Below are 19,323 nucleotides of genomic sequence, written 5' to 3' on the forward strand. Positions count from 1 at the left end.
CTCACATGAAAACACAGCACGTTAGTACTCCTGTGATTTTCTTAGTTTTTTTAATAAACTGATCCAGCAATTTCTGTGTTAAAGGTCTGGGATAAAAGTGATTTACTGTCACGCTTGGATGCCAGGTTATCACACACCTTCACGGTCCACAATCCCATTCAATCTCTTTCTCTCATTTTCACTGCTGCGAGCCCATTTTACCATGTCGGCGAGCTGCTTTCCATTTCTTGCTACACTGCTGAGAACAAGATTCAAGGTTAATTCAGCTCATTAAACTGGTAAATGTGACTGAATTTTTGTAATGTAGGTCTGTGTTCCTTGTTGTTTTATTTGATTCTGGGTTTTTTTCATGTTGTCTTTGTCCTGGATACACCCATCAAACCATATTTACCAAGAAGGAGATTGTATTTGTTGTTCATCAGCCTATAAAGATTAATCTGCAGCCTTGGAGCAACATGAAAAATAGGACTGAAGAACTGTTACATCTAGGACTCTTGAATCAAGGTGCACTGCAGCCACATTTTGTAACCATCATTAAGCTTTTTGCATAAATCAATACTTAACCTCTCCTTTTATCATAAATAGGTAGAATTAATTTAAACTGCATGTTTTTTTGGCACAAACTAGGCTTTAAATCATAGTTCATAAATTTTGAAATGGATTACAGTTAAGTTAGACTACCATATCCATTCCAAAACCAGTTTAGATGTGTGCTTGAGATCGTTGTCCTACTGGAACACCAAATTGTGTCAAAGTTTCCACCATCTATCTATTGAACTGAGGTGAAGCTGTAACAAATGAAGGTAGTCCTCCTGCATTATTCCACCTTCTTTGTGCAATGCACCGGTACCAATGCAAACCCTCAGCATGATGCTACCACCACCCTGCTTGACAGTCCTTCGGTTTGGAAGCCATATCCTGACTTAAAGCTTGCTTCTTATCCCTGTATTCAAACAGCTAAATTTTTGTCTCACCTTACCATGACACTTTTCTCCAGAAGGAATTTTTGGCTTGTCCATGTGGGGTGGACAACTGCAAGTTCTCTACCACTGTGTGTGAAACAGATCCTGAGTGTAATGCTAGAGCAGGCATGTAGGGATCCTCCACAGAATTTTAAAATGGGTAAAGTCAGAGATATTTAAAAAAATGTAGATTACCCCTTTTCATCAGTTCTATTGACAGTTTAATGTCTGCTTGGGATCATTGCTAACATTTCTCTTTCTTGTGATGTTGACAGCTCACTCTGAACAAAACATAGTTGCATTAAAAAGCCCCACAATTATTGTGAGCTTCATGCCAATATCTTTAAACTTATCTTTTGAACTGTGTCTCCAGCTATCAATGGGTGGAAGTCAGGGAAAGCTCTTACAAATGCAGTATTGTTAATTTGGGAGTTTGTACACTGTGAACTACTTGGGTCTGTTAGGAGGTAAATGATTAAGGATCTAATTGCTTCCTACTGTTGTTTGTTGCAGCGCTGGCTCCTTTCACAGCCCCATATTTGTGTTTAAATGAGGAACTTTACTTTTCTGTTTAATGATAAATTGTTGCATCTGTCTGTGCCTCATAGCAGTGTGAATATTTTTGTTCCCAGCCAAAGTCAGTCACCCTGTGGTAAACCCGAGCCCAGTCATTCCTCTATTGTGCCTTGCAATGATGTCAGCAGACTGTGAGGTTCATTATTCATTTCGCCATGTTAAATGGATGTCCTGTTGGGACGAGCAATGAGCCTGCTCAGGCTTCAGACTCTCCACATGGTGTCCAAGTGTCATGTCAGGCACACTGGCCATTCCTCTTAAGATTAGGCCACTGTGCCTTGTGAGATCCTTTAGAAATTAGGCTTGTACAACCAGCAGTGGGAACTACACTGGTTCAGTTTCTCTGACCTTAATTGAACAATTGTCACAAAGTGCATGTCACACTATTCTGGATTATTCATTCATTGTGTAGAAAAAGATCAAGCTGTCTTGATAAGGAGCGTGAACAAATCAAACATAGATGCAACAAAGCCAATTTTAAAATCAACCATTTGGCTTCTTTAAATATCTGTCAAGGCAATTTATTATATTCCAGAGAGTCCTTCACTGAAAAAGGCTTTTTTAAAATCAGTATAAAGTATGTTACTGGCAGTCAGTACACAGTTTTTGATGTTCAAAATCAGTGGAAGTTTCTTTTGAAATATGTGAAAGTACTTCAGGTAGTTTCCATCCTTTTTAGATGTGATGGATTAAATTGATCCATTAAGAGTCAGCCTCCAATTTGCAGTGGATTTTACAGTTTTCTTTAGCCCTATTCTCTCATTGAAGCCTTGCAGTGATACTTTTTACCTCAAAAACATTTTTTATCTGATCAAGACAACCGCCCTGAACCCTGCCCAGGTCTGCTTGATAAAATCTGGTGATGACTCTGCCCAGCCGACACTTCTTAGAGACTGCTGCCCTGACTTTATTCTTGTGTAGATTTCTCTGCTGTTATTCATGAACCAAATTTATAAAAAATACTCAGCTCTGACTACTTTCAGTAAAATGTCAGGGAAGTGGCCTTGATTTATAGAAACACAAACACTTGGTTCTTTTTGTTTCATTTAAGTCTCTACAGATAAAACATGGAGCTATATGGAGAGATAGGAAGACAGCAGGAAGATACTGATTTTGGTTGAGATTTGGTTGGTACTTGGGCTGCTTTTGGTGGTTTAAAGAATAAATGTTGGAATTAATTATTTACAGCTTGAAAGCAAATGGATTGTGATGTAGAGCTAAGCAACCAAAGGTCTAACAGCAAGCTAACAATAATATATTTTTCTGCATTTAGCACGTTCAATCACTGTAGCAACATGTTTACTAAGTGAGGTTATATAGTTCTGTGTATGTGTGAGATTTATTCAGAAAGAAATTGTCAAGACGTTCAGGGAAATTGTTTATACTGCAACTATCACTAAGTGTTATACTGTATGCAAGGCAGCCATATTGGATTTTGAGGTCAGAGTGGTGAGAAACCTCAAACTTTCTAAATTGGTTTTCTGATTTCTAGGGAACAGTTTGTTCTCATTATTAAACTACATCTTTTGACCAACCATGCAATGACAATTGATAAGATTTTTTTGTTCTTGTAATTTTCATGACATGACTACAAATGTAAAGATATTGGTCCTAATGTTTTAACATGTATGTCAGTATAGTGGTGCTTGAAAAACAGTATCTACAGAGGTACTCTTTAAAAAAAAAAACCTCTGCAATAGAGAGATCCTGCAACAGACTGAATAAACCAGTTAACAAATAACGCTTAATCCATTTATACGGTTCCTCACAGTCACGTTTTTCTGGCTAACAATCTTTCCCAAAGCTCGTAGAGTGTAACTTGGGTATCAGAGCACTTCTAACTCTTCATCACCCCTAGCCGTTTACTGCCCGCACAAACCTTTGATTTGATCCTGTAGACCTATGCCATAACTATTGCCTGAATATGGGCCTGGAGTTGCTACCTTTGAACAAAGGAAATCTGACATCTCCTAAAATCAGTATCGAGTGATGAAAGAAATATTTGTTGTTTTTTTAAGAGCTACTTACTATGTTTGTGGTTTTTCAGTAACATCAGCTCTTCATCTGTAAAAGTACTCTGACACTTATAAATGTAACAGAAACCCAGTCAGTTCTCAGAATGACTAAGAACAACCGTGATCGTCTGTAGCAAAGTCAATAACTGGCAGTGTGGAGCAGGACACTTGGCTCAGTTTGTAAAAACGAGCAGCTCTCAGGCACTATGGGTGCAGGTGGTAATGTCTGAGGAAGCGGATCACTGCAGGTTAAAAAGGCTTTGTTTTACATCTTTTGTGTTCATTTCTTCAACAAATACAATATAACAAAATAAAAGGTTCTGATTTTCTATTTAAATATGTAAGCCTAAGTAACAGTGAACATTCTGTTAATGCTGTTAAAGCACAGATGATCTATCTAAATTAGGTGTTCCTAGCAGTTTAAGACAGCCATCTACTGCCACCAAGTGGGTCATAGTTGATATAACAATGAAGTTATATTGTATATTTGGGGGTAGAAATTTATTGTACATTGGGTTTTGAAAGTTTCATTCTGACAGAAAATCTGTGAAGAGAGGTACACAGGGTGATGGCAAGGAGGCCTTCCAACCTCAAAGCCTTGGAGATCAATGCAAAAGATGAATGCTCAAAATTATCATTGGAAACACACAAAAAGCTGGTCAGGTTTGATTGGTGTAATGCTAATAGAGATTTTTCAATTGATTATGGAGAAGGTAAATAATTTTGAACATGCAATTTTTTAAATAAAATTAAAACAAAAACTAATAATTTTTCCCCCAAAATTAATACTTTTTTTTTTTACATTGTTTTATGATCATATGAGAAATGTTTGTTATTTCCTGTCAGAAACAAACTTCTTGTTTAATAAAAATATTTCTGTAAATCTTTATGAATATTTTTGTCACTAGTGACCTTTATTTTGTAAGTCGACAGAAAATGGGATGGAGAGAGAGAAGTGAGGTCATGCAGGAAAGGTCACCGGGCCAGGACTCGAACCTGTCACGGCTGAGTTGAGGACTGTAGCCCTGGTACATGGGTCAAGCGCTTTACCCCTCCACCCCGCCCATCTGTATGAATATTACTTTTAAAGCCTGAAAAATATTTCCTCTATTAAAACTGCTTGGAGAGCCCATCAAAACATCAATTTCTGCTGACATTTTTATGACTAACATTCCTTTAGTGAAAAGCGCAAACTACTTATTACACATGGTATTCTGCAAAGCGCAGACAAAGAAAACCAAACTATTTCACACGGTAACTAAATTTATCCTTGGAATGGGTTTTTGTGAAACCGTTCTTCACATATTTTTTGTAGTACATTCTAACCTCCCTTTTCCTTCTGTTCACTTTGCAGTATTCATCATGGCTACTGGTCTACTGGTGTACCCTTTTGGCCTTAACTCCTCACTGGTCCGATCATTTTGCGGAGAGGCTGACATCTACTATGCCGGCGAGTGCCAGATCGGCTGGGGCTACATGCTGGCCATTGTTGGAGTCATGCTCACCGTCTTCTTGCCCTTTTTTGCCAAATATGCACCAAAGGAGCAGCTGTCCCCCACCCCTTTACCCACTCTGTTATAGTTCTGTCTCGTTTTTCCTCTTTTTCTCTTGACCACTTTATATGGCCGGGACTTGACGTCCTGAAGAGACACCTGCAAAGCTCCTGGGGAAGCCCCACTCAATGAAAATACAAGAAACAAAAAAACAAATACTGTCTTCCTGCATCTGTAATGTTAATTACTCCAATTTTAGCATATTTAAAATGGATTTTCTGTTTAATTACCAAAACATCCCAATTTGAACTGTGAACTTGGTTTTTATGTTTTTTTTTTTTTTTGTGAAAACACATGGAAGCATGATGCTTTGTGGTTTCAGCCACATTAATGTTTCAGTGCAAGTTTCTTACTAAGAAAGCTTGATCAACAGGCAATAAGACAGTTTAAAGGTTTAGGAAAATGTTATCAATACAAACTGTTGTATCTGAACCTTAAATGAGTTATCTCTAAAATAAATTGGTCAGTGTGGTCATAAATAAACACGAGAACTTTAAAGTGCTAAACAACACTTTGAAATAAAAACTTTGATACCTTGAAGGATATTTTCCGCCGGATGTTTTTAGCTCTCCTTTCTTGTGACCTGAAAGTGAACTAGTGGGAATCAAGACAACATTCAGCTTTAAAGACTGAGTTCCATCTCTGATACAAAAGGACCACAGACGCAGCGTTGAAGCAGCTGAAAGGACTATTTAAAGATCAGTCTCCTCTCCTAAAAGGAGGTAAATCATAACAGGTAGTTGTTTCCGAGTGTGGTTATAAAAGAAAAACAGACAAAAAATATAAAAAATGTTGGACACAATGCGTGTTTTTGTCACCCTTTTTCCCAGATTTGTTTGTGTGATGTACTTAGCTTGTTTTCTCTGCCAACAACACCCAATACTAAACTTTAATTCAGGAACAAAAATGTTGCAAAATGCCAGGAGATGTAGGGATTGTGTCTAAAACTGCATGAAAAGATGGGTTTTGTTAATGGTAGAACGGATCTAGACATTAAATGTGATCTGACCAACTCGTGCCTTTTAATATAAAGACAAGTTTCATACAGTTATCAGGTAATGATCTCTCTCTGCTGAAACTGAGGATTTTGTTGTGATGTGATGTGTTTTCCTCTTCTATTTTTCCTCTCAGTGGTAAACTGTTTTTATGTACTTCATGCAGTGTGACCTCAGTAATGTTTGAGGAAATGTCCGGTAGGGAAAGGTGGCTTTGAACTCTTGGAGATAATAGTGATGCACTTGTTTTAATCTATCCCCTGAAACACGCTAATTATTGATAAGAGGTGAGGCACTCAAGCCGCTTCATCAGGATGTTATAATGCTCAGCTAATATTAATTCACTGCATATTTTTTTTACAAACGCAGTGGTGAACCAGAATATTTTATATTTTCATCTGGCTTATGATGAAAATCCTGTGTAAAATATGCTCTACAAATAAGCCGATGTGTTTGGTGTGTCTGATCATCAGTTTTTGAAATTCTGGTAAACACTCACTTATCAATTTACTGTTCCTGTACACTGCCAGTTTCATCAAGCCCAACCTCGATTTTTAGTTAGTGTTTATAAGCATATTCATATTCAGTTATAGATCCAAGTTTTACTAACAGACTAAACTCTAAATAACTCCCAACTTTGCCTCCAATATTGACATAAACTGAAAAATGAACGTGACAATGTTGCCATATTTGACAGATAATGGGAATTTGAAACAAAAGTAATGTACTGGACCTCATACTGTGCTTGACTGGGGTAACAACATTGGACTTATTCCCCTGTTTGTCGGACAGTTATGTGTAAAGTCTCAGCACTGGTGAAAAACGTTTTTTTGTAAAGAAAATGTTGTTTTTTTCATTGTGGTATTTGACTGTAAATAAACTGTTGTTGTTATGCCATTATTCCTAACTGCCCCATTTTTTAACTAAACTTTTACAGATTACTGATTTGTGATCGCTTTAACCAAATTAATTTGTTTGTTGTTTTGTGGCATTTCTTGGTAATAAAAAAATGTCATAACTTCAAAGAACAGACACTTTACTTTCTGTTAAAGTTCGGCTCAAATAAAATGTATATTTGTTCACAAAAACAAATATACTAAAGGAGAACATTTAACTGATTTTAACAAACTACAACCCCATAGAAACAGCATCCTTTCAGGGAAAACAGCAAACATCAACAATAACTAACTGTTTGCTAAAACTACCTTGCATTTTCAACAGACTATAATATCTAGAAATCTTCCCATAAACCTGAACCTTTGACCAGCGAGAACAGCTGCTGCTCAAACTTCGCTGAGTATCTTGACCAGTGCTCTCATTTCTGCATCTGAGACTTTGACAGCTTCCAGAGCGTTCCTCAGCTCTGACGGCAGGCCGGCTCTGACAGACACACAGATGAGGACGTCTCTGCTGCGGTCGTAGTTGCCTACGCAGCGATGGACCTGACCGCGGATGAGGCGTGGCAGCACCTGCTCCTGAGAAACATCAAATGGAGAAAAACAAATAACAGTAATGCTGTTAGTTGTGCCGTTTCTTGTTTTTAAACTGACAGTTGTGAAAGGATTTTGAGTTTGACGTGATGGGAGAACATCATAGTAATAATGATAATAATGGCAACATCTTTCTTTATACAGTGCCTTGCAAAAGTATCCACACCCCTTGAAGTTTTTCACATTGTCACCTTACAGCAGCAAACGCAGTGTATTTCAATGAGACTCGGTATGATAGACCGACATCAAGTAGTGTATAATTGTGAAGTGGAAGGAAAATGATATATGGTTTTTTAGGATTTTTACTAATCAAGATTTGAAAATTGTGGTGCCCATTTGGATTCAATCCCTCCAGGACCATACTTTATAATCCACCTTTCCCTGCAATCACAGCTGATAGGGTTCTGGGTTATGTCTGCCAGCTTTGCATGTCCAAAGACTGAAATGTTTGCCCGTTCTTCTTTGCACAGTACCTCAAGCTCAGTCAGATTGTGTGGAGTGTCTGAACACATAAATGGAGTTTGATCTAAACCCTTCACTTGTAGTTCTGGCTGTATGGTTAGAGTCCTAATCAAGCTAGAATGTGAAGCTCTGCCTAAGTCCCATGTCTGTTGCAGCCTCTCACAGCTGAAAGATAGCATCCCCACAGCATGATGCTACCACTACCATGTTTCTCCAAGGGGATGGTAGGTTCAGGATAATGCGCAGTATTAGTTTTCCACCACACATAGCACTTTGTATGTAGGCCAAAGTTAGATTCTGGCCTCATCTGACCAGAGCCTCTTCTCCCACATGTTTGCTGTATCCCTATATGGCTTGTGCCCAACAGGAACAAGCCTTTATCTGACATTCTGTCAACAATTACCTTCTTTTTGACACCCCTCAATGAAAGCCAGACTTGGGGAGTACATGGATAATAGTTTTCCGGTTAACATATCCTTCCAACTAGGCAGCTCCCTGCAGAGTTACCAAGGGCCTCTCCTTGCTCACCCTGTCAGTTAGATTGGTGTCCATGTCTTGGCAAGTTTGCGGTTGTGTCATATTTTTTCACTTTTAGATGAAGGATTAAACAGTGCTTTATGAATTGCTCAAAGCTCAGGATTCTGTTTTATAACCTAACACTACTTTGACGTGTCTGCTTGTTCCTTGGTTTTTACAATGCCGTTTGGTGATCAATGGTCAAATCAGTCATTAAATGCACACTAGAGATTTTTTATCATTTTTCTTTCACTAATTATGTGTTACATTGTTTTGGTCTATAACATAAAATCTGAATAAATACACTCAAGTTTGTGGTAGTCATATAACAACATTTGAAAAAAGCCAAGAGTTATGAATACATTTGCAAGGTAGTGTGTTTTACACCATTAAGTTCAAATAAAATGGATAAAAGATGAGATGTATTTGTTTACATTTCAATTCAAACTCACATTTTCATAAAAGACACACTGCATCACATCCTTTCCATCTCTCATGAGAAAGTTCTTGGCTCCGTAGCGGCCCAGTGTGACTGCAGAGTCCAGAGTAGCTGTGGGAAAAGCACAACCTGTCTGTTTAAAGGTGCTCAGAAATATATAACAATCCACAAAGCAGCTGCAAGTTATAGGAACATGAAATTCCCTCACCAAAGATCTCGAATAAGTAAGGAACCTTGTCTTTAAACTGGCTCCAGTGTCTCATTCCAATAATAACTGTAGTCAGGATCCTCAGGGAATTTTCCACAGCTGGCTTTACTGGAGCCCTTTCCTGTTGAAAAATCAAAATAAAAAGTACACTATAACAAATTTTAAAAAAATAATCGGTTCAGCTTTTGAGATTTCTGCATATAAAATGTTTTGATGTAACTTTCTACCTGATTCCTGGTTGGTTGAGATGTTTGAGGTTGAGCTGAGCTCTTTTTTACAGTAAAGTTAGATTTTTCTTGCTCAAAGCTGTTAGTAAATTTCCATGACTTGTTAGGTTGCTCTGCAGCATGGGCAGAGGGCCTTTTGGGTTGAGCTTCAGGAGGAAGAAGAGGTCTAGACTGCTGGGAATACTGGTACGTAGAGAAGGTTTGTATGTAGGACGACTGCTGAGCCATCTGAGAGGCTCCTTTATGGTGTGCTGGCTTGCTTTGTGAGTTCTCGTTGCCATAAAGATGTTGAACTTTGCCCTGTCTGGAACTAACGACAGAGCTGGAATCCCAGTGTCCCGCTGGATTGCCATGTAGGCCCATCATGGAGCTGAAGCAACAAAGTAATACCATTTGGATAAAGGTCATGATGTTTGTAAAATCACAAAGCAAGCTTTTTATTCCAGATGGAAAACCATTGCCTACATTTGCTTCCCACTTTTTCTTTAACGCTTGACCTGTTCAGAACCATCTGAGCTTTTGGAATTATCTTCATGTGAAATCAATGAAACTAAAACAATGTTGGAGAATAACATTAGCAATCCACAGACTGTTCTAATTGGATTGTTGTTTCATAAAATTGTTGATGTGCCTTAAAATCTTTGACAAGCCACAGTAAGACATAGTGATGGTCACTGAAAAGCACCTTTTGGCCCCAGCTTTGTAGGGATGTGATATGGGTGTGTAGCTTCTCATTGTAGAAGGTCCAGGTGCAGGTCTGTTGTTGCCATACTGCTGGGGTTTAGAAGACTCTGGGACAGCTTTTCTGTTCCACTGATGACTTTGTGGGGCACTAGAAGAAGACTCTGAGACCTGGGGACATACAAATGTACCTGAAAACAAACGGGACATCCCAGAAGGTAAATTATATTAGTCATGTTAGTATTTAAACACCATCTTACAACAAAATGACTGACTAAAATACAACAGAGTGTGCGGCAACAAGGGATTACAGTTTTAAGCTTTAACACATAAAAATGCAATCTATATTTAATTATTTTTAATAGTTTAAAAACATCTCAAAAACAGTCTGGTATGGTGATCAATTGTTGACTGTTAACATTTTCTGTAAATGTGCTGCCACCTAGCGATTACCTGAGGGGCCGAGACAATCAGCTGAACTGGTGCTGGCCGCGTATTCACTTGGGGAAAAGAATTCATTCTCACTAGGAACAGATTTCAGAGGAATTCTGTTTCTCCTCCTCTGGTTAAAAAGTGACACAGGGAGGTAGCCTAGCAGAGAAAGCACAGGAAACACCAATAAACACAACCACAGGGCAGTTTTACCAGGACAGTTGGCGAGGGGGTGGGGGGATACCACTATTTATATCCAGAATGTGAAAGCAAACATATACAATACATGCAAGTACATTTGTGAAGTGACATATTTAGTATGAACCACACTATTTTTGTAATAAGACATCACATACAAACTCTTCTGAGACCATACTGCCACGAAAACAGACTCTCAACATGCAAGAACAGATTAAAACAATTTAGTATATCCAAAAATCCCCATCAGCCTACAAAGTCAAACAGCATTTACAACAGTTCAGCTCCTTACCAGAAAGAAAAGAATTATCTTTCAACTAATTACAGTGGGAAGATCATATATTTGATACACGGCAGATTTTGCAGGTTTTCCCACTTGCAAAGCATGTAGAAGTCTTTCATTTTTATCATAGGAACTCTTCAACTAAGAATGACGGAATCTAAAACAAAAATCCAGAAAATCACATTGTGTGATTTATAAGTAATTAATTTGCATTTTATTGCATAAGTATTTGATCACCTAACAACCAGTAAGAATCCCGTCTCTCACAGGCCTGTTAGTTCTTCTTTAAGAAGGCTTCCTGTTCTCCACTCATTACCTGTAGTAACTGCACCTGTTTGAACTCGTTATCTGTATAAAAGACACCTGTCTACACATTCAATCAATCAAACTCCAACCTCTCCACAATGACCAAGACCAGAGAGCTGTGTGAGGACATCAGGGATAAAATAGTAGACCTGCACAAGGCTGGGATGGACTACAGGAAAATAGCCAAGCAGCTTGGTGAGAAGACAACAACTGTTGGAGCAATTATAAGAAAATGGAAGAAGTTCAAGATGATGGTCAATCTCCCTCAGTCTCGGGCTCCAAGCAAGATCTCACCTTGTTGGGCATCAGAGATCATGAGGAAGGTGAGGAATCAGTCCAGAACCACATGGCAGAACCTAGTCAATGACCCGAAGAGAGCTGGGACCACCGTCTTAAAGAAGACCATTAGTAACACACTACGCTGCCATGGATTAACATCCTGCAGCGCACACAAGGTCTCCCTGCTCAAGCCAGCACATCTCCAGGCCCATCTGAAGTTTGCCAATGACCATCTGGATGATCCAGAGGAGGAATGGGAGAAGGTCATGTGGTCTGAGACAAAAATGGAGCTTTTTGGTCTGAACTCCACTCGCCGTGTTTGGAGGAAGAAGGATGACTACAACCCCAAGAACACCGTCCCTACCGTGAAGCATGAAGGTGGAAACATCGTTGTTTTTCTGCAAAGGGGACATAATGACTCCACCGTATTGAGGGGAGGATGGATGGGACCATGTATCAGGAGATTTTAGCCAACAACCTCCTTCCCTCAGTAAGGGCATGAAGATGGGTCGTGGCTGGGTCTTCCAGCATGACAACGACCCGAAGCACACAGCCAGGACAACTAAGGAGTGGCTCCATAAGAAGTATCTCAAGGTCCTGGAGTGGCCTAGCCAGTCTCCAGACCTGAACCCAATCGATAATCTTTGGAGGGAGCTGAAAGTCAGGATTACCCAACGACAGCCCTGAAACCTGAAGGATAAGGAAAAGGTGTGTATGGAGAAGTGGTCCAAAATCCCTGCCGCAGTGTGTGCAAACCTCGTCAAGAACTACAGGAAACGTCTGATATTTGTAATTGCAAACAAGGTTTCTGTACCAAATTTTAAGTTTTGTTTTTCTCATGTGTTAAATACTGGTGTCATGATTCAAACCGATGGCGATACACAAAAGAGAGGAAAGCAAGCGGGCGCGTTGGCCCAGATTGAGGCCAGCAAGCCGCCAATTCCCACTCTCTTTCTTGCCAATCTCCCTGGATAACAAAGTGGACTTGTTACGTCTGAGGCTGAGTGTTTCTACAGAGATGAGGAACTGTGCTGTTCTTTGCCTCACGGAAACCTGGCATAACAACGAGATGCCGGATTCAGCCTTCCAGATCGACGGTCTACAGCTTTTCCGAGCTGACCGCAACCACCAGCCGGGGAAAACCCGAGTACTCTGTGTGTACATGAATGAAGGTTGGTGTATAAACCGTGTACTGATAAAAAGCTACTGCTCTGAGGCAATAGAACTTATGACTGCGAGACCGTACTATCTGCCACGGTGTTCATCACCATTGTTTACATCCTGCCGGGTACTAATGCTAACGCTAATGAAGCACTGAAGGAACTACAAGACACCGTTAGCACGCTGCAGACAAAGTAACCAGAAGCGTTCTACGTGGTTGCTGGGGACTTTGTTCACGTGAGACTGACAGACATTCTGTCCAGTTTTTACCAGCACGTCACCATTCCTACCAGGGTAGATAATACTCTGGACTCTGTGTACACTAACATTAAAGGTGCATACAGAGCTCTTCCTTCCATCTTAGCCTCTCCAACCACATCTCCATCCTGTTGGTGCCAGCCTACCGCCCCCTGCTGAGATAGATCAGGCCAACAAAGAAGGCAGTCACTGTGTGGCCCAGGAATGCAGCCTCTGTGCTCCAGGACTGTTTTCGGTGCACAGACTGGCGGCCTTCAGAGAGGTAGCTACGTATGAGGGAGAGGTGGACCCGGAAGAAAACATCTCCTCCATCCTAGTCTTTATCTTCAAGTGTGCTGATGATGTCACCATCACCAGGACAGTAACCTGCTATCCGAACCAGAAACCCTGGCTGAATGCTGAGGTGAGGCCTCTGCTGAATGCTAGAAATGCTGCGTTCAGGACAGGGGAGTTAACAGCACTCAGAGAGGCAAGGAAGGGACAGACTCCAGGCATCACAAAGGTTAAAGCCACATACATCCCAGTGTGACCACAGCTGACGTGAGGAAGAAGACACTCCAGGGAATCAACCCCCTGCAAGGCTGCAGGCCCAGACTACATCCTAGGACGGGTACTGAGGGGCTGCGCACATCCTCACTGTCACTGGAATCTGTCCCCACCTTCTTAAAGACTGCTACTATTGTCCTATCCCCAAGTGCTCCACAGTGACATGCCTAAATGACTTTGTCACGAAGTACTTTGAGAGGCTGATCATGTCTCATATCAAGGACTCCATCGACTTCACTTTGGACCCTCAGGATTAACTGATCCACTGACGATGCCATCTCATCAATGGTCACCACAGCTGTCACCCATCTGGTGACAGCTGTGGTGACAGGAAGAGTAGATGGACGTAAATCCTACATCCATCTACTCTTCCTGAATTTCTCCTCAGCCTTCAATACCATCATTCCACATACCCGAGTGCAGAAGCTCTCTTCTCTTGGATCGAGTCCCACACTGGGTAACTGGCCAACAAACCTCAGACTGTCAGGATCCACAACACTGTTTCCTCCTCTATCACACTCAGCACTGGCTCCCCCCAGGGTTACGTGTTGAGTCCCCTCCTGTTCACTCTGCTGACACATGACTGCTCGGTGAGACATCCCAGCTGTCATATAGTGAAGTTCGCAGACGACACAGCAGTAGTGGGACGAATTACGAATAATGAGTCCGAATACAGAGAGGAGGTGTAACACCTGGTGGAATAGTGCAGAGAAAACAACCTCTTCATCAATGTGAAGAAGACTACGGAGATGGTGGTAGATATCAAAAGGAACAAGCGCCCTCTTCCTCCCCTGCACATTGGAGGAGCAGCTGTGGAAGTGGTCCACAGCTTCAGGGACCTGGGTTGAGGAGCATTCAGAGAAAGCCCATCAGGCTCAGAAACAGCTTCTTCCCTGAACCTGTCAGACTGCTGAACTTGAGCCACACTCAGTAGACTCTCTCACTACACACTGACCTGCACTAAACACTTCCCCCGCAAAAGGTGCAATATTTCACTCACTTAGGTGCAATATTAAGGACTACCTCATGCTTTACATGTGTATTTAGTACTTTGCAAAGTTAATTTCAGCTTCACTATTTGCTGCACATATTTTTACTGATTTATATGTTATAAGTATATTATACTTAGTTTTTCTTTTTACTTAAGTATTAGGCTTCTTAACCGGGACCTGAGTCCAAATTTTGTACCTTAACATATAAATATGAGTTGGTATGACAATAAAAATCATTGAATCCTTGAGATTCCATCACTCACGGTTGAAGAGTACCTATGATAAAAATTACAATTGCAGTTACTACAGGTAATGAGTGGAGAACAGGAAGCCTTCTTAAAGAAGAACTAACAGGCCTGTGAGAGCCGGGATTCTTACTGGTTGTTAGGTTATCAAGTACTTATGTCATGCAAATTAATTACTTAAAAATCACACAATGTGATTTTCTGGATTTCTGTTTTGGATTCAGTCACTTAGAGTTGAAGAGTTCCTATGATAAAAATGAAAGACTTCAACATGTTTTGCAAGTGGTAAAACCTGCAAAAACTGCAGTGTATCAAATACTTGCTCTCCCTATGTCTTCCCCCTATGTACCCACTGTACCTGTAGGGTACATAGCGATAAGGAAACTGAAGGGGGTCCTCCAACAGGAGTCTCTGTAGGACCTTCATGATGTGAGATGTCAGGGCAACAGGTCTATAGTCATTGAGGACTGATGGGTGAGTTTTCTTTGGTACCGGAACAAGACAGGAGGTCTTCCACAACACCGGAACCTTCTTCTGGGCCAGGCTAAGGTTGAAGAGGTGCTGCAGAATCCCACAGAGCTGCTCTGCACAAGCCTTCAGGACTCTAGGGCTGACATGATCTGGACCTGCAGCCTTGTTCTGGTTCAGTCTCTCCAGTTGTCTCTTCACCTGACTTCTTGAGACACACAGGTGGAAGGGGGAGGCAAAGGGAGCATCAGCATCTTCTGATATGGTTGAAGGCAAACATGTAGAAGCAGAAGGGTCTATGGCTGAGGTGGAAGATACAAAATGTGAGGTGTTACTGGACAGCTGTGGGTCCTGTGGGTCAAAGGAAGATGGAATGTCTGTTTGGCTGTGAGCAGGAGAGGAGGATGCAAAGCTTGTTTCTGAACTGAACCTATTGAAGAATGTGTTCAGTTCATTGGCTCTGTCCAGACCTCCATCGGTCTGATCATCCTTCTGCTTGAAACCTGTAATCTTCTTCATCACTGACCAAACATCTCTGATATTGTTTTGCTGGAGCTTGCTCTCCAGCTTCTTCTTGTACACCTCCTTGCTGTCTCTTATCTTGACTTTAAGTTGATTCTGTATAATCCTCAATAATTCTCTGTCTTCCTCTCTGAAGGCTCTTTTTTTCTTGTAAAGCAGGTCCTTCAGGTCACTGGTGATCCAAGGTTTGTTATTGGGGAAGCATCTCATGGTTCTGGTGAGGATGATGTTATCCACACAGAAGTTTATATAGTCGGTTACACACTCAGTCATGGCATTGATGTCCTCTCCATGTGGCTGGCACAGTGCGTCCCAGTCTGTAGCCTCAAAGCAACCTTGCAGAGCTTCTTCAGCTTCCTGTGACCATTTTCTCACTGTTCTCTTTATTACAGGTTGTCTCTTAACAAGGGGCATATATTTCGAGCAGAGAAAAACAAGATTTTGATGTGATTTGCCTAGAGGAGGTCTTGCTGTAGAGATATATGAGTCCTTGACATTTGTATAAAACAAATCCAATGTTTTGTTTTCTCTGGTAGAGCAGCTGACAAATTGTTGAAACGTTGGAAGTGTAGCAGAAAGTGAAGCATGGTTAAAATCACCAGAAATTGCCACAAAAGCATTGGTGTTTTGTGTCTGTAGCTTAGCAACAACTGAGCTGATGTCATGCGGGGTCGGCAACAGCGGAAGGTGGAACGTATACTGTTACCAAAATAACACTGCTGAACTCTCTGGGTAAATAATATAGATGAAAACTTACTGCCAACAGTTCAATATCTGGACTGCAGAGATGACACTTCACAGTAACATGTCCTGGATTACACCATCTGTTGTTCACAAGTACTGCCAGTCCACCTCCTTTACATTTGCCACTCCTCTTTAAATCTCTGTCTGCTTGTATGGTTAAAAAGCCCAGCAGAGAGACACTGGAGTCGGCGATATGATCCTGCAGCCATGTCTCAGTAAAACACATGATACTGCATGCCCGGTACTCTGGCTGGGTCCTTTGTAGGGCTTGGAGTTCATCCAACTTGTTTCCCAACGATCTCACATTGCCCATCAAAATCGACGGAAGAGATGGTTTGAACTTCCTTATCTCTCTTCTCTTAGCTCCTGCTCTGCATCCATGGCGTCTCCTTTTCAACTCATCAGGGATCTGGGGTTGTAGTTGAAGTATTATTTGAGCTTTTGAGATATTAATCAGCTGCTCCCGGTTGTAAGAAACAACCCCGTTGCCATGGCAATGCATCATAACAAATGTCCAAAAGTAGAAAAGTATTAAGAAAAATCCTCCAAGCTGCACAGCATCCGACACCGGAGAGGACAGTCGTCCAAAAAAAAATCAACTGTATCCACCACAAGAGGAAGAGTTGACAAAAAAAGAATAAATCAGAATCAAAAGTAACAGAGCTACTCCAACCTGCTGCCACCTTGAGCGGCGCAATTCTAGAATCTAGAAGCTGTCCCATCCAGACCCCTACCTACAGAAAATCAAAGGTGTCAATCAAATCAAAATCAGATGTCAAGAAGTTCTTAGAGGAAGTGACACAGCTCCTTATATGGGTAAATAATGGGCCTCTCCAGATGCAGTTGATTGATCTCCAAGCAGATGTGGCCCTGAAAGAGCAGTTTGAAAGAACTGACCCTCCCACTTTCTGGCTCCAAATGGTCCCTGAAACAACCTTCTCAGGTCTGAAGAAAGTAGCCATATCCATCCTGACCATGTTTGGCTCCAGTCACAACTGTGAAGCAGCTTTTTCTGCAATGAACTTTAGCGAAACTAAATATCGTTCAAGACTCACTAATGAACACCTCCATATATGCATGAGAATGGCTTTGACTCCATTCAAGCTTAGGTTGAAAGTTCTGGCAGGGGAAGCTCTAGCTCAGTTTTCTCACTGAGCAAAAAAGGGAGGAAACTCAACACAAAAGATGAAGAAAATGAGCTTCTAAAGTTGTTGAAAGTTGTTGAAAAACAATCAACACAATATTTGGACTGGGACATATAGACCATAAAATGTGAATACTAATGGATTTGATCTTAAGTAACCTGGGCCGTTTGAAAACAATGAATATTCTCCTTGTCCTTGTGATTAAAAAAGTTAAACGATTCCCCTGGTTAACTCCAACAAGGCTGTCCTAAAACGAGTTCACAACACTTTCAGGTGGAAAAGGACTTTGAAGAGAGCGTCTGATTCTGATCTGAAGGGTTTGCAGTTCGGTAACAAAAGTTATTTATCCAGCTGCAAAATCACAGCCAACTTCAGTTTTGCAAGGAGAACAACAGCTTAGGCTTGTTGATGATAATTAGGGAATCAGTAACCTAAGACAAAAGACACAAATTTGTCTTTAGACACGTTGCATAGTAAAATAAAATAAAAATCTGAAAAAACTTAAAGTGAAAAACTTTAAATATTTCGTAGTTCTTACTTTTGAGCAGCTTGATAAGGCTGTTAACATTGACATTGGTAGGAAGATCAAAATTCAGAGGTGTTAAGAGTCTACTTCAGGGGTGGTCTGTAGTCTTTATACAGAATTCGTCCACACTTACTTATAATACATGTAACATTTAGGCATAAATACCAGTAATATGAAAGATATATCCCTTGTTTGTTTTGTAGCAAAATTTTCAATACTTAAAAACAAACTAAAGATTCATGATACATACATTTTTCTTTGATTCAGTAGCACACACGTAGGTTTTACTTCAAGAATCAACAAGACTTATAATTATGAGAATTTTTTGTAAAGAATAACAAAAATATTTTTAACAAACCTGTTGCTGGTCGGTCTGGCTGCTGTTCCTGTCTCCTCATGTTGGTCACCAAAACCCCTAGATCTTTCTGCTAGCAGCTGGTTAGCAGAACAAAAAGGAATACACAGAAATCTAATTTATAGCTGGTATATGTGGACACTACTATTCTAAATACAGTGGTGAAAAATATCCAAGTCGGTTTTTAAGCTTACTCTAACATTATTAAGCTAAATAGGTTAAGCTAGCATATTACCTTTGACAAGCTTATCTAACTAACAGAATTAAAATGTAGCAACTGTTAACTTTTATTATCCCCTATCGTTTTAAGTAGTTAGTGTATATTAATTACAACCTGCTCTTGTTACCAATAGTTGGCAAAATGACCGAGGATAAAACGACGCAGTTTCTTTTTCAGTTCAGTAGCCTAGCTTGGAAGCTCCACGGGTTCACGCGCCACCATCCGGTGACAGGCGGCGATAATGATGCGTTCAAGATCCCCAAGTAAGTTCGGGGATCAGATTTACCACGGGACATTGCTCGAAAATCATAGCTCAAGAAATTTCAGATCTATTTGCCTTTGGTCGGAGTTAATAGAGGTACCGTGATCAAGCATCAACATTACCTTTGGTCAGGCACCAAACACTTCTTGTTTGGTGTCGATTAATGAAGACTTCCTGTAGTATTTTCAAAATGACGTGAAATTGCTTGTTATTACTACAGACTGTCAGGAAGGGTCATTCACCACAGAAACCAATGA

At 40.6% G+C, this 19,323-nt stretch overlaps 2 protein-coding genes across 5 annotated transcripts in view; one reads left to right on the forward strand and one right to left on the reverse strand.

Moving 5' to 3' along the window:
- LOC124876239 (transmembrane protein 211) overlaps positions 1 to 6,998 on the forward strand; it is a 169,517-nt gene extending 162,519 nt beyond the window's left edge. The window contains exon 3 of the mRNA XM_047378855.1: positions 4,908 to 6,998. Coding sequence (XP_047234811.1) covers positions 4,908 to 5,134 — 227 coding nt within the window. The 3' untranslated portion in view covers positions 5,135 to 6,998. The remainder of the gene's footprint in view (positions 1 to 4,907) is intronic.
- Positions 6,999 to 7,120: 122 nt separating this feature from the next.
- On the reverse strand, positions 7,121 to 19,056 carry LOC124876237 (spermatogenesis-associated protein 22). Of its 4 annotated transcripts, none has more exons than XM_047378854.1 (8): positions 18,919 to 19,056; positions 18,588 to 18,664; positions 10,578 to 10,715; positions 10,129 to 10,315; positions 9,444 to 9,813; positions 9,217 to 9,337; positions 9,022 to 9,119; positions 7,121 to 7,570 (listed from the first exon to the last, which is right to left on the reverse strand). In XM_047378854.1, the coding sequence occupies exons 2-8, from the start codon at positions 18,625 to 18,627 to the stop codon at positions 7,385 to 7,387; spliced, it is 1,140 nt and encodes a 379-aa protein (XP_047234810.1). In that variant the 5' UTR covers positions 18,628 to 18,664; positions 18,919 to 19,056; the 3' UTR covers positions 7,121 to 7,384. The 4 variants fall into 4 exon arrangements, with proteins under 4 accessions (XP_047234810.1, XP_047234807.1, XP_047234808.1 ...); XM_047378851.1 differs by having other exon boundaries at positions 7,121 to 7,576; positions 18,919 to 19,055; XM_047378852.1 differs by having other exon boundaries at positions 7,121 to 7,576; positions 18,932 to 19,009.
- Between the last annotated feature and the right edge of the window lie 267 nt (positions 19,057 to 19,323).

Source organism: Girardinichthys multiradiatus, chromosome 11 (genome assembly GCF_021462225.1).
Source record: "Girardinichthys multiradiatus isolate DD_20200921_A chromosome 11, DD_fGirMul_XY1, whole genome shotgun sequence".
Classification (NCBI taxonomy): Eukaryota; Metazoa; Chordata; class Actinopteri; order Cyprinodontiformes; family Goodeidae; genus Girardinichthys; species Girardinichthys multiradiatus.